The following is a 15060-nucleotide window of genomic DNA, read 5'->3' on the forward strand; positions in this document are numbered from 1 at the left end:
CCTTTCCATGGCCAGATTAATGTGCATTGGACCCCAGAACATAACTGAGCTTTGGGCCCCTTTGACCACCCCTCTTCCACCATTTTTTTAAATGTTAAAGCATTATGCATCTTGTCATTTATAGATAAACCATAAAAAACACAAATAAAAGTTTAATGTGGTTCAAAATGGCCAAAATCAGGGCAGACACCTTAATGCCACAGTAATGTATCCTCATACAACGGTTCATATAATATCTAATGAATGGCGCCCCACAAGTAGTGTAGTCACATTATGTACTTATTATAAAGTTATGTACTAAACGTTAAGTTGCGTAGGTTAGGTCTTGGAGAAGAAACATAGTAACAACGCAGATTACAGGACTTTGTACACTGATCTCCCGGGGGATGGTCATTTAATCCACCACCCCAATCTGCCTCCTTAAAGACTTCCGGCTTTTATACTACTTCCCACTTTGCTCCCCTCAGTGCATTGGTCACATGATCACAGCCTTCTCAAATACATGGGTGGGCAAGACATGATTATTGTCCGCATGGGGGTAACAATACAAACTTTCAGACAGCCTCTCCTGGAGATAATGGTGTTGCACTTATTTGTACAAAAAAAGTGACAGAAGTATTTTGAAAAATAAAAGCTTGAGAGAGAAACTGAAATTCTGCCTGTGGCCCCAAAAATCACATTACTCAGACAGGCACTTTGTTCAAAGCATACTGACACCAACTCTCTTTCATTTGTGGCTCTGGAGCAGGTGCCCGCTCTGCACAGCCAATAATCCATCTTTGGTCGTGTCATCAGTGTGAATCGAGCGGATCAGCAAAGACCAGAGTGTCATCTCAGGCAGTGATGTAGAAGATTTGTAGCTGAGCTGAACCTGCGCCCAATTACACACATAGTATTTCAGGGATCTTCTTGGCCGACTACTGTATTTCAACACCTGTTTATACTGTATATAATGAAGACATGCAGATGAAGAATAAGGTCAAGGTGTAAAAAATGCCCTCTGTAGACGGGGTGAATGGTGCTTTGTAGAAGCCGTCCTGTGGCTCGGCAGCAGCGGTTGGTGCTTCACACCTGAGGAATCTGACACCCAGATACCAACAAGACTGTCTGGGAAGGAAATGTCAAAGCTCAGAGAGCAGACAAGAATCAGAGGCGTGCTTTACGATCCAGCTTTGACTGACTGTCAAGGTGACCCAGACTGAGTCAAGTCCAGTCAGCAGTTTCGGTCACTGAAAGACGTCACGCTCTCCGCTGTCATCTGTCTTCAGCAGCAGGGCAGAGTAATGAAAAAGGATGTCATCCTCAGAACAGAAACAGCAGTGATATAAAACGTCCATCCACAAAAGGCTTTCTTCACAGTTGCTCCCGACGTCTGACCTTTGACCTAACTGCAGAGAGCAGAAAACATAAGAATACGTGCTGACGAAGATCTTGTGATGATGTGATGGAAAGTTCGAGAGCAGCTACTGAATGCACCCTGTGGTGAGACTGTTTTCTAAACTGTGGTGTTAAAGTTCAAGAATGAGCCTTAAATTTTGGCTTTTGAGGTGAAAATTGTGTGACTTTTGAGGGACAATATAAGCAAATGTTGCTTTGATAAATGAAAAGTTGAATTCAAGAGCAACAGAGAGCTGAAGTGAAACCTTATTCCAAACACTTCTGGCATTTGCAACAATGCAAATAACTAAAAAAATCAGCTTTTGAATCCTGCTTGTGTATTTAATATTTCCTGTAATTCTGGCATTTGACAAGTCCCAGACCTTCATTGGTTGAACATGACTCAACAAGTTGGGGAAGTTAAGGGTCTGCACGCACATCCAGACCACAAAAAAAATGTTTTAAATTAGGTGCTGAACAAAACGTAATATAAAAGAAGAAAAAACAAAGCCTACAAACTAGATTATGCTCCCTTAAATATGCAACTAATTATGACCATGGTAACAATTCGAGTTACATGCTCTTCATGAGACCACGAGGTTAGTTAAGACATGTCTGTAAAAGCAGCAGGACAGAGAGACACTTAAAAGTTTTTAGACAGCAGAGACTACACTAAAATAATGGCACAAAAGTACTTCAGCAGAGAATGTTGGGAAGTTTTATGGTTATGGAAAAAAAGCCAAGTTGAGTACCAGCGCTTCTGCACCTGTAAATTTTAATGGGAGCTGTATTTTTTTTTTTCCTATGCTTACAAAGTAATCCCTGTTACCCTTATAAAATAAGAAATGTTTCCGTTTCAAATAGCAGCATCTGTAGTGAAAGCCAATGTGTTTTACAGGAAAGTAAATCCCAGGAGCACACGTCATTGAACCAGAGAGGCTGATGAGAGATTGTATGATTGTACTGAGCAGAAGAAGCTGGTGGAGCAGAGGTCAGCTCAGACATGACATCAGGCCTTCAGCTTTCTATAAAACACCTTTTGGCAAAGTTGAACAAAAAATGTTTTGTTGCTACAAAATCACTTGGTCTGGTTGATCATGGTGGCTACTGTTGGCAAACTTCCTAATCACCATTTGTGCCTCTTTTACACAACATTTTAGCTCATTCAGGTCACAGATGACGTAACTGACTTGGGAATGTTGAGGAAAAGGAAACTTTTTGTGACGTTAACCTGTAATTACATCTTGTGGCCGCTGCTGTAGCCAAAGTTACATACTCTCATTTCAGACCAGCATGGAAGAGAAGTCGTTAAAAAAAGTTTAGAAATTCCATGGCAACTGGGAAAACCCCATCTGCTGATGAAGATCATGTGATATGACTGAAAGCTCCTGAACAGTTACTAAATGGTCCGTGCGGTGGGATTGTTTTCTCTGAAGACTACTGTGTCTGCTGCAGAGTTTGATAAACGATGAAGATCATATCTTTTATAGATAGCTGATTTGAAGTATTTAGTCTGTGAGTTACATTGTAGTGGAAGTAACTATTAGTATGTATATTTACTCAAGACCAGCATATCAATATTCAGGTACTTTTCAGAATTATTTCCATTTTATGTTAATCTGAGGGAAATATTGTACTTTTTACTCCAGTAAATTCATTTGACAGCTTTAGTTACGAGTCACTTTATAGATTAAGCTTTTACACACAAAACATGTGCTACTTAAAAAAAATATGATGCGATGGTACAAATTCCTTACACTATATAACATAGCTAAAATTACCACTTAGATCAGCTACAAGAGTAAAATGCTTCCATGCATCAATGATAGTAAACCAAGATTACAATATTCTGTATAATAACACTGACTGGGGCTAATCTGCACTTAAACAACATTTTATTACTTTTACTTAGATGATTTTGAATGCACAGATGCATGGCTGTAATTAAAAAAAATGGACTTATAATCTTACTTTACACTATATGCTAGAGTATTATAGCTTTATTGTAATCTACAGGTCTGCAAATTAAGTTCATTTAATCAACTGAAGATAAAACCTATAAATTAATTAAGTGTGGACGAGGGAATTCAAGTCTGACAGGAAAAGTAAGAGTTCAGTTCTACCTTCCTTTACCGTAACACATCGAGGTTGCACACAAGAATCCAGTGAGAGCGACTGAATTAGACCAAACACAGTTACACATGCATGCAAGTCGAGCCTCAGACCTGCACACAAGCTAACGTTACATTTTCCAGCAGCTTTCAAACAACCAGCCTATAATTAGACGCTATCATTATATTGTAGCCGAGCTTAGATCATCAAGTGAGTCAAGAGCAACACTAAAATTTAGTTTTTAAAGTGTCTTCAGATGTTCTGGAGATGTTTGAGCAGAAATCACAAATCCCCCTGTTTCTGCAAGATCATGTTACACCTTATAAGGGCCGCTTGTCTTTGGAACGACCTGCCCGAGGAGATAAGGCTCGCAGAATCACTGACTTCTTTTAAATCACTTCTTAAAACCCATTTTTATAGACCTGCTTTTATGCAATGTTGCCTTTTATTTATTTGATTTTTATTTGATCTATTTTACCTTCTTAATTCATGTTTTATTTCTTTTTATTTGTGGTTTTATTGCTTTTATTGTTTCTGTTGTTGTTTTTGGTCTATTTCTTTGTATTATTTTATATCTAAATTATGCGTCCTGCATCTTGCATTATTTGTCTGCTTCTATTTTGCTCTAACTCCTCCCGAGTATCTTCTCGCTTGTGTTCAGTTGGACTGTTTGGCTCTCCATTGTTGTATCTAAGTCTATGAATCCCATCTCTGCTTTGCTTTGTTTGTCAAAGCAAAGAAGAGATGGGATTCATAGAATTATAATTATTATTATTATTATAAGGCGGGGTGAGTTTCTCAAATCATAATTGTTTTACGTGCAAACCTGCAAAACAAACTTGCAACCAATAATGATATAAAGACAAAGGAAAGTGACTACGAGCACCTATGTGGAATAAATGAAGCTGTGTTCTGTTGCTGACTGTGACACGTGCAACCAACAGCACCAGGTGGGATTCATTAGTTTACGTGGCTGAGAAGCGAATGTGACTCAGCTAAAATACAGAGCAGAGCCTGCAGTTTATTTTTATGTATTCTTAATTCTGCTTGAGTCATGTTCTGTGGTTTCACTTAACTGGGTTACCAGAACTGCTGTAAACTCACCACAAACGATAGAAAGGACTAAATGGGCATTCTCAAAACTCAGTGTACCCTGCACACGTTAAGCCATCCATAAATCTGTGCTTAGTGCACGTAAATGGAAAAAAAAAGACAAATGAAGCAGCACAAAGGATCCACTTCACCAGCTTCACCTTGCTGTAATCCCAGACTGAAATCCACACAACACTCATGCAACGACAAGAAAGACGAACCAGCCTTTGAATCATTTTTCCTCCCATAAAAGCAAAAACCTCAAAACCCAGTTTCCGCTGACTGGATGCTTTTATTCTCTCTTGGATGCAGAGTGGGAGAGGCAAACTGGTGCAGGAGAAACCAGTCTGGTAAAACTGCTGCACTCATCCACTCACCGGCCAAACCAACAACTTGCAATGCTTTCTGCATGATGTTACTGCACTAACCAGAAATTAGGGCACGGGGAGCCACTGTGACACTTTGACGCAGTTAAAATAGTGTGACACACAGTTTTTTTGGTGTCACTGCCTGGCAACAAGGTAAGTTGTTTCTGCAGCTGGTAAATCAGTACTCGTGGTTAACCAGCGAGGGAAATCAGGTTTTACCACCTCCCTCATATATCAGAAATAAATGTGCAGCTGAGAGTTAAAGAAGACTGAGCTTCTCTTTGACAGATACAGATAAAACCGGCTATTCATAACAACCAATGGCTATCTGAAGTTTATTTAAACATACTTTATGGAAGGCTAAAGCAGGATTTTAGATGTGCTGAGTCCAATTAATATTTTTTTTATCACCAAAGAAAGAAGTGAAAAGTTTCTGATTGACATTTTCGTTGCTCATTACACATTCATTCACCTGAATCCCTCTCTCTTATAACCGAGAGTCAAGCAAGAAACCTCCAGGTTATCCTGGACTCAGATCTAGATTTCCAGAGTCACAACAAATCAGTAACTTCATATGCAACTATACTAAAAACACTGCTAGAGTCAGAAGAATAATGTCAAAGCAAGACCTTAAAAGACTCACCCACGCCTTCCATTGCCATTTCCAGCAGTTTAGATTACTGCGACGGCCTTTCAAAACAAGCTGTTTGGCAACTCCAGTTCTAAAATCCTTACACTGGCTACCTGTCACTCAGAGCACTGATTTTAAAATCTCGCTGCTTGTGTATAAATCCCTACAAAACATGATGAAGCAGCATTTTGTTATCGTGCAGCAAAAACCTGGAATAACCTCCCAGATGAAGTTTTAAGTCACAGCTAAAAAGGTTCCTTTTTTACACTGCCTACTCCACCCGGTAATGGCTGCAAACTTATTTTAAACTTGATTTTATATTATTTTAAATGATCTTTTTTAGCTTTGCACCTCTTGTCTGCATTTTTGTTATTTTGAATGATTTTTATTTTACATTTTTAAATCATTTAGTGATTTATTTTACCTATTTAAATTTATCTCTTTACTCTTTTATTGTAAATCTGTATAATTTGTTATGATTTTATATTTCATTGCTCTTTAACGCACTTTGAATGGCCCTGCTGTATGAAATGTGCTAACAAGCTGCCTTGCCATGCCATCAAGTAGCATTTTATCTCCCTAAATCACAGCCTAAATGTTCTTTCAAAGACTCAGGATATAATCGGGTCTTTTCATTATATTAATTAATTAACTTCCTCTATCTAGAGGGCATTCATAAGAGAGCTAAGCAAGAGGTAACTGTAAGTTACATCAAAACTGATCAAAAAAGTGAACAAAAACTGTCAAAATCTAACTAAGTATGCAATTATTTTGACTTGACCTTCGACAATACGAACATTTATCTTAATTCATATTATGCAGATGATCTCGATGATAAATGCACGATCAAACTGCTTCCTCTGTGAGGTCATACTTGAAACCAAAACTGTAAAAACTAACGTGTCACAGGAATAACACGCAGTGCCAGTGAATGAAGTCAAATGAGGTGAAAGACCTTTGTTGAATCTACCCAGTCTGTGTCGTCTCCTCCTCCCGAGTCATTTCCTCCTGCACACAGTTTCCCAGACACGTTGGAAAGAGAGACTCATTTGTCTAAAGGCTTTAGGTTTGGAGAGCAGCATGTCTGGGCTTCTGCAAAATAATATGACTATTTTCAGCCTTATGAATGATCCAAACCGAATGTAACCATTACTGTTATTAACCCTGTCGATGCCAATAATTATGTCATATTTTCTGCAAACCAGAAGCCACTGCTGTTCTCCTAATGATGGCTCCGATACAAGTTTACTCAACATTATCATTTCAGCTAAAATGCTGCTTTCAGAACTTTATCTCATTAATGTTTCATTCCTGCTCAGTTAATATTCTTTATGCATTTGCCTGAAAGGCACAAAATTTGACTTTCCCTTACCAAATTACTGATGCTGATATATTAAAGCCAAATCTTTAAAAGAGAGAGTTCACCCCAAAATAAAAACACATATTTTTCCTCTAACCTGTAGTGCTATGTATTAATCTGGATTGTCTTGGTGTGATTTGTCGAGTGGTAAAAAAAAATCGGTCATAGAGATGTCTGCCTTCTCTCCAATATAATGGATCAAGTTGGCAGAACTAGATTGCTTGTAGAGCTCAGAGTGAAAAAATACATGCGAAAAATTGCAATGTCTGTTTCCAGAAATCATGACCCGGTTGGTTGAGATAATCCACAGACCGTGTTGCTCCTTCTCCACAATGATACCGCTCACAGCAAGGGCTGTGGATTATCTGGGTCACGATTTCTGCAAAGAGACATTGCTGCAGAAATGGGTTCTTTTTGGCGCTTTAAGCTCCACAAGTGCCATTTTATTGGAGAAAAGGCAGACAACTCTACAGCCGATACCTCCAACACTCAGCAACTCTCACTAAAACAATCTGGATTTATAAATAGCAGCACAGGTAAGAGGAAGACTATTTGTTTGATTTATGGGTGAACTTTCCCTTTAAGTTTAGAAGTTTAGAAACCTTCTGGTTTAATGCTATTTGAGAAAATCAAGTTCCTTTGCTGAAATATGGAGCGAACCTCCAGAATACAGCAAAATACAAGCTATTGCATAATTTTATGAGTGACATTTATTCACAATAACAAAGATAGGAACATAATTCAAATGTGGTACCACCGCAACATCCTCAATAAAACGTATGTTTTACCCATATGTTACAGTCCTCAAGTCTTACTCATGTCAGTCCCTTTTTTGAAAACGTCGTTCTGCTCGTCTCCCACCAGCACATGGTGTGTGTGTGTGTGTGTGTATGTGTGTGGTGGTGGTCAGAGTCCCTGTGAAAGCTGGACAGCACAAAGAGGACTGAGTGTCTCTGATTTTTCTGGTCAGTACCAGTAGGATGTTCGATGTCTCCTGTTCTCCCTGATGCCCAATTTCTCCATCACTTCCTCTTCAAGGGTTTTAAGAGACGGTACAAAGGTTTTTTCTAGAGTGTCTTCAGGACTGGTGTCTTTAGGTCCATCTGTAAAAGCAGGAAGAAAAAAACAGTCACATGCAAAAATATACACAACTTGAAAAATTTGCACCTGTGGGCCCTTCAGATGCGGTTGAACGTCACCCCATTTCGAGCACACTCCAGACTTTGAGTTGGATGGTTGTTCAGTATTGTTAATGGTTAATACATACCATGTGTCTTCTAGTTTAGAAAGAAACGTGTTTCTTCCACTATAAAACAATCGAACTGCATCACTCAGACACCTATTTTTAAAATTCAAGTCTGCATATGGTGGAAAAATGAACGACAGACAGTTTCATGTGCCGACTCTTTGCTTAAACATGGAAAAAACTGCTTACTGAAACGAATAACCCTGCCATGAAAATAAAAGAAACACAAAGAACTCTCACCTTTCCACTGCTGTGGCACGATGCCGTCTCGTCGCTCTACGACAGGTTTGGGGATGATTCGACCCGTCCTGACAGACACTCGGACTTTTTCACCCTCCTCTGTGAATCTCCACTCCACATCAGTGGGCTTCCTGGAAGATCAGCATTAGTGTGTCATAATTAGTCTGATTTATCGTCAACAGGTTGGTAAAGACGTGACTTAGCTGGTACCCTTACCCTGAACCCGACCCTAATGGAAACACACCAGCTTTGATCTAAAGTAGGTTGGTAAATGATGGACAATACAAAATTAAGAGCGTGGTTGTTTTAAGAGTGTGGTGCTCTGATTAATGCATCAGTACATAAATTCCAGCAGCGCTCTGAATGAACAGTCCGGTTTGTGTCACAGTGTGCTCTGTGTTAGTGTGTGTGTGAGAGAGACGCAGCTCCAAAACAGAAAATCTGTATGTGGCAACAAAAGCTGATACTGTGGCGGGCCTCCACAAATAAATAAATGTGTGTGAATACCTGAAGACCATCTTGAAGAAGGGTTATAACTCAATTTGACAGTTCATCTGTGGTTCAGTTATTGTAAAGGTCCTGAGCTGAGTGTGCACATGCACAGCCATAATTTCGTTCTTGCCGTGCAGCTCAGGTTACTGTACCTATCTGAGGGGTCAATGAGTGCGACATCCTGGAGCATAATCGGAGCCTCACTGACAATGTAGGTCCCACGGTAATCCTCAGTTCTTCCAATATACCTGTAATGCTGAAAAAGAAAACAATAGTTCCAACTTAAAAAAAGAAAGAAAAACAACGAACAGGTGGCGGCCAAATGGCTTTTCATGGTGCAGGAAGTCAGCTTGTTTCACATTAAAGTTCAACTAGACATCTGTCTCCATCTGGTGGAGTGAAAATAAAACACAGTGTATGACACTGCAACAACAGAAACTAACACAAACACTTTGCTGTTCACTTATGTTTTAATGAAATGTATCCAAAACTGAATCATCTGCACTCTGTGTAGCAAGAACAGCAAGAGCCAACTTTTTATCCTCCAACAGCATCACCAATTATACTGCGACACATTGAACAGTTTCCAGTTTTCTCTGGGAAACGGATCACAGCAGCTCCTTACTATGTTCCGGCCCTCCAGTATAACCCAGTTTCTCTTTCTGAAGACTTGGACCACTTTTCCAATCTTCCCTTTGTCCTTCCCCGAGAGAATCTCAACCTGAGGAACAAAAGAAAAGCAGATACTTCAGTCTATGTTGTACAAACATTCTCTTCTAACATTTACCAGTTAGTTTTGTCAATGCGAGCTTGGCCAAAAATATTTTATAGCCTCAACCACCAGATTCTCTTGCCGTTAATCTCCATTCATCATTCGGGACATTTCTTTACACAGATGTGACTACATCAAAATAACTAGTGACAACATTACTAACATCTTTTTTGTTACCAGTGGTGCAAAAACTGTTATATCTCATTTAAAAACTGCAAATCCTCGTTAAAATAGTCACATTTACAAATTGACTTATGTAAAGCTAAACGAGTGTAAGCTGTACTTATGTACTTATCAAGCTCATTCTTCTAAAATACAGCTCTGTGCAGAGATTTAGGAAGGGGCCCTGTAACACCAGGGCACTAGTTACTTTGATGTCATCTGACAGTTGGCTGTTGGTCAATGTCAGGCCGTCAGTGAGTATTTGTCGCCCTAGTTTTTGCGGCGTGTCCTGTACCATTGGCACTAGTCAGCCCTTGTCGGCTGTTTTCGGACCAATTCAGCATTTTAAATCAACATCAAAGATGGCAGAACCCTACAGTGAGTGAAATCACTCTAATTGACAGTTCAGCTCAGGACACGAAAAAAAAGAAAAAAACAGAAGTGAGGAATACAAATTAAGGACTAACGTCAAGAGGACGTGATACTGAAACAAACATGTTAAATTAGGTAAGATTAGGTTTTTTTATAAACAAGAGAGTAACTCCCGCACACTATCCTGCTCACTGCTGATATGTTGGGTTTTTTGTTTGTTTGGTTTTTTTTGTCTGCAGTAAGCGGGACAGTGTGTGGGAGTTTATCTGTTTCTTTGTCTATAGATTGCTCCTGCCTCCTCTGACACACCTGTCACACATCCAGGTGTGTCAGAGATTCTCTTCCGAAACTGTTCAGAACTGTTTTTGTTATTTCTGGCAGGCCCATAGTAAATATATTTTTTTCTTTCAGCAGCAGTTTGTGCTGTTAATGTATGAACTGGCTAACTACCATGTTGAATCCGTCCTGACGGTCTTCCAGTTTTCCTTTTTGGATGGTAATTACAGATGTCCGCTGCCTGCTGGTATGGACAGTTTCTTCCTCTCAGGCAGGCGCAGAACATACGTGCTAGTTGACCATAGTCCTTGTGATGTGTTCAAGTGCAACTTTTTGGACAAAAAATCGATACCACATCATATTGTGAAATTTTGTGTGGCAATTTTGCATCAATCCATGGACACCAAGTATTGATTTTTCTTATTATGTAAATTATTGACATTGCAAATACAAATTAAACTTTGGAAACCTATTAGAAAAGAATCCAGAGCTTTTTCAGTCCACTTGATTCATTTTGCTACAATAACAACAAGTAAAGAAACTTTATCTTTTAAAGTTTATCTTATTAAATAAAACCCAAGTCCATATTTTTTTCTTCATAGACAAAATTTACAGTTGAAAAAAAAAGGTAAACGATTGTAATATAGGTTATATTGCATATATTTGTTATTGTTACTCAGCATATTGAAAAGCATTTAAAATCGCAATAATATTGTACTATAAGTCAAGTGTCATAGTTATATCGTATCAGACTTTGGTGATTCTGATGTCTTGATGTCTTCTGACTTGTGCAGTGATCTGTAACTGATATCCTGTCTGTTAATGCAATAATATGTGTTTCTATGCCAAATGTTTTTGTTATGTTTCACTGTCTGCACCTTCAGTTTTTAATGTGCTTTTCACCTATTTTTGTTGTATCACCGTCTGTGCCTGCAGCTTTTAAAATACTTTATTTAAAGAGATTTTTTTAGTTTATCCGACTAGACATTAACATAAGATAGAATCTCAAGGAACAAATATGTAAAAAAATGTAAAGTGAAATGGAAGGAAAAGAAAGCGACAGGTCACAAAACAAAACATGTGCATTGTAGTGCATTTAAGCACATATAGGACAGACCACTTGCAGAGGTGTGAGTTCGCAGCTGCAGGCCAGGGGGACTATTCACACAATCCAAAAGTGCAAAAAAGTGTCAGCATGGAAGAAAACTTTGAAAAACCTCAGGGAGCTATCTTTATTTATTTATTCATTCTTTATTTTATTCCATTTGAGTTTATAAAAAAGTTGCTGTGTATTGTGTTGAAAGGCTCAGGTTTCATTAAACATTTGCCAAAGGCATTTACACAAAGTTTTGTGTTGATGTTTGTTATTATCCAAATTCTTAATATTGACAGAGAGATTTTCATTTTTTACTGTAAATCCATATCTGTTCCAAATATCAGTTATTGGTCTCATGAACCACTAATAGTCGATATCGGCCCTGAAAAAACAATATCGGTGGACCCCTTGGTAAACTGTCAGAACAGTACTGACATATTCACACACCTTGAATATTTAATTTTGAGGATTTGCACCTGACTCGCGGTGTTGGTTTGAAGATTTGACATCTGAGTGGACTCACTCACCGTGTCTCCTTTGAAGACAGACCAGTCCACCGGCTCCACAAACACCTTCTTCCTCCTCTGTCCCGGAGGATTCAACCTTTTAGCAGCCTGAGTCCACGGTCTGTTGGTGCCGTAGCGGTAATCTTTGGGCACAACGACCCTGGCTGCCATCGACAGGAGAGCGGTCAGCCTCATGGTGCTGCAGGGACAAAACAAATGCAGGACAGTAAATTAAACTTTAAATGTGCCCAGTCTCCCCTGACAACACAGACGTTACAAGCTATGCTAAGGTTAGCTTGCGGAGTGAGTTAGCTATCATTAACGGCGTGTTACTGCGGCTAAACATCAGACACTATCTTTTCTAAGACATTTAATCTTATATGATGCTGCTATATATCATGTTAAAGCGTCATTGTAAATAAAAACGAGTTAAGTAACATAAAAGCGGAGCTGTTTTACCCTCTGTTGATGTCAATGTCACATGTAGCAGCTCCGACACCAACATGAGCCTCAGCAGGCAGCGCCACCTAGCGTACAGGAGGCTGAGATCTGGCTGTACGCATGCGCAGTTGCCATATCACGCATCTGTTTTTCTTTTTTTTACTTTTTATTAACAGTATAAAAAACAGTAAATTCAATGGTCAATACAAAAAATTACAAATGAAATGACAAAATAAAAAACATAAAATAAAAAATTAAATAAATGAATGTATTATTTTATCTTTTAATAAAATTATTTCATTTGATTTTTTAATCAACGTGTTTGTCTTTGTTTAGATTTTTGTTTTTATTCTAAACATATTCATAATTGTGAAATTTTATTTGTTTAATTATTTACTATTGATGTGGACGGGGGCTGTAGAAGGTAGGGGTTGTGTGGGCAGAGAAAGCTGAGTACAATTTCATAAAGGACCTTTATTTGTCTGTCTCTGTGAAAATAAATAAACACCAAAAAGAAAGAAACAAACAACTAACAACAAAACAGAAAACAAAAAGTGTTAACGCATTGAAGTTATACTTATTTTTCTTTCATTTCCTATTTTTCTTGTTCTAAATCTGCTTTTATCATTAGAAGCAAAATGGAAATATATTTTTAGCAATAAAAATGTACATGCTTATGCAGTTTAATTGTGCTATCCTGTTTGGATTTAGGACGTCTTGAGGGAAACTATTTACAAAACTCAACGTGTTTAACAAGACATTCATTCATCTATAAAATCTTGGTTTGTTGGTTGTTGAAATGGACCTTTATTTAATGTTGGGAACACCCATGGAGGCAGATACAGTCACTTATTACAAGTCATACTGAAGAGTTACTGCAACCAGGCATAGGGATATTTATAGCACCATTATACCACAAGACAAGAGACTACAGTGTCTGAATTGAACATGTAAGCGCACTGAAACAGTCATTAAACTTGTAAACCGGGATTTTATATAAATGAAACGTTTAAGTTCTGCACCTCAGATGGATTTAAAGAAATAAAAATAAATAAAAAAAAGACATGAAAGAGGATTTAAATCATTATGTCTCCACCCAAACAATGTATTAAAAGAACTCATACTCAACCAAACCCCATGACAAATCCAGAGTTGTCAGGACATGTTACATAACACCAAAACTAGTTCAGCTGCTGCAGCCTAACCACCAAACTGTGCTGCCAGGCTCTCTGGAGAGCAAATTATTGTGACAAGTGCACAGGCACGCATGCACACACACACACACACACACACACACACACACACTCACACACACACAAACACACAAGGGTGCCATCGTTAGTGTCATACGTTGTAACAGGGTAACAGAGTGAAAAATTATATGTGAAAATAGGTTTGGATGGTTTGAAAATCAACAGCAGACTCCACTGCTTTAAATATTTGTGAGCATCAGATTCAACACAGTACCTGCTGAAGGTAGCAGAGGTGGAGCCGAGTCACGAGTAAGTCTCAGGTCTTTGCAGGCAAGTCCAGAGTCATGTCCCAAGTCCTGGGTAAAATCCTACGTCAAGACTGACAAGTCCTGAGTCAAGTCCCAAGTAATATAACTGTCAAGTCCCAAGTCCCAAACTTTGAGTATGACTCCTAAAATCATAATTTACTTTTCACCAAATACAAATGCCATTTTAACAACAGAGTATTTAAATTTAAATTAAGATTCAAACAACTTTATTTATCCCTCTAAAGGCAATTAGTTAAAAGCAGCATGTCAAAAACCTACAAAACAAATACACAAAAACACACAAAAACAGCATTCACAATACACAACCAGGCAGGTGCACCAGGAGCCAAGGAACCCGGATAAGAAAACAGTGCAGTACTAATTTAACAAATTTACAAATATCATGAATACTTTTTAATATTAGTATTTGTTAAAACATGTATCTGAACTTAAAATAATAATAAAAAAATATAAAAATCTGTGCCATCATGGCACTTTTATAGCATTTAATAGCACTTTCTGTCCCATCTTCTATTTATCTCATCTCTGTCATCTATTACTAGTCTTACTTTTTTTTTTTTTTTTTTTTTTTTTTTTTAGGTGATTTCAGGAAATTAAGTGACTTGTGGCAATAACATACTTTGTCATCTTTGGGCTTGGGGAAAGGAATCAAGTACTTTCAAGTCAAAAGGCTCAAGTTCAAGTGAAGTCACAAGTCATAAGTTATAAAAGGTGTCTAATCACAAATCTCTTTTGACTCTGTAGAGTCCAGAGACATAACATTCATGACAAGTCCAAGTTATTTGACTCAAAACCACACCTCTGGAAGGAGATGCTGCATAACTCGAGTAACTGCAGAAAATTCTGTTTTAGGTGATATCCAGACTGAAGGATTGGATAATCAACAATAAGAAAAAAGATTTACAGAGTGTAAACATGACAAAAAAAGGTTTTTTGTAATCAACATGTTTATTAAATGGACTGGCAACTACAACAGTGAACTAAGCAGCAGGTTA

General features: G+C 38.2%; 1 protein-coding gene across 1 annotated transcript; it reads right to left on the reverse strand.

The window, feature by feature from the left end:
• Positions 1 to 7632: 7632 nt before the first annotated feature.
• Positions 7633 to 12620, reverse strand: mrpl24 (mitochondrial ribosomal protein L24). Its single transcript, XM_042506823.1, has 6 exons — positions 12562 to 12620; positions 12124 to 12301; positions 9544 to 9639; positions 9071 to 9174; positions 8427 to 8557; positions 7633 to 8043 (listed from the first exon to the last, which is right to left on the reverse strand). Exons 2-6 carry the CDS (start codon positions 12295 to 12297, stop codon positions 7907 to 7909), a joined length of 642 nt encoding a protein of 213 aa, XP_042362757.1. The 5' UTR covers positions 12298 to 12301; positions 12562 to 12620; the 3' UTR covers positions 7633 to 7906.
• Between the last annotated feature and the right edge of the window lie 2440 nt (positions 12621 to 15060).

The sequence above is a fragment of the Plectropomus leopardus genome, chromosome 18 (genome assembly GCF_008729295.1).
Source record: "Plectropomus leopardus isolate mb chromosome 18, YSFRI_Pleo_2.0, whole genome shotgun sequence".
Taxonomy (NCBI): domain Eukaryota; kingdom Metazoa; phylum Chordata; class Actinopteri; order Perciformes; family Serranidae; genus Plectropomus; species Plectropomus leopardus.

Bases quoted from the DNA above. Each gene is read 5' to 3' on its own strand.
- mrpl24 (XM_042506823.1), bottom strand. From the start codon at position 12,297: ATGAGGCTGACCGCTCTCCTGTCGATGGCAGCCAGGGTCGTTGTGCCC. The intron at 9,640-12,123 runs GTGAGTGAGTCC...TTTGTTCCTCAG, and splicing joins CTGTCTTCAAAGGAGACACG to GTTGAGATTCTCTCGGGGAA. The intron at 8,044-8,426 runs GTGAGAGTTCTT...CTGCTTTTACAG, and splicing joins CGTGCCACAGCAGTGGAAAG to ATGGACCTAAAGACACCAGT.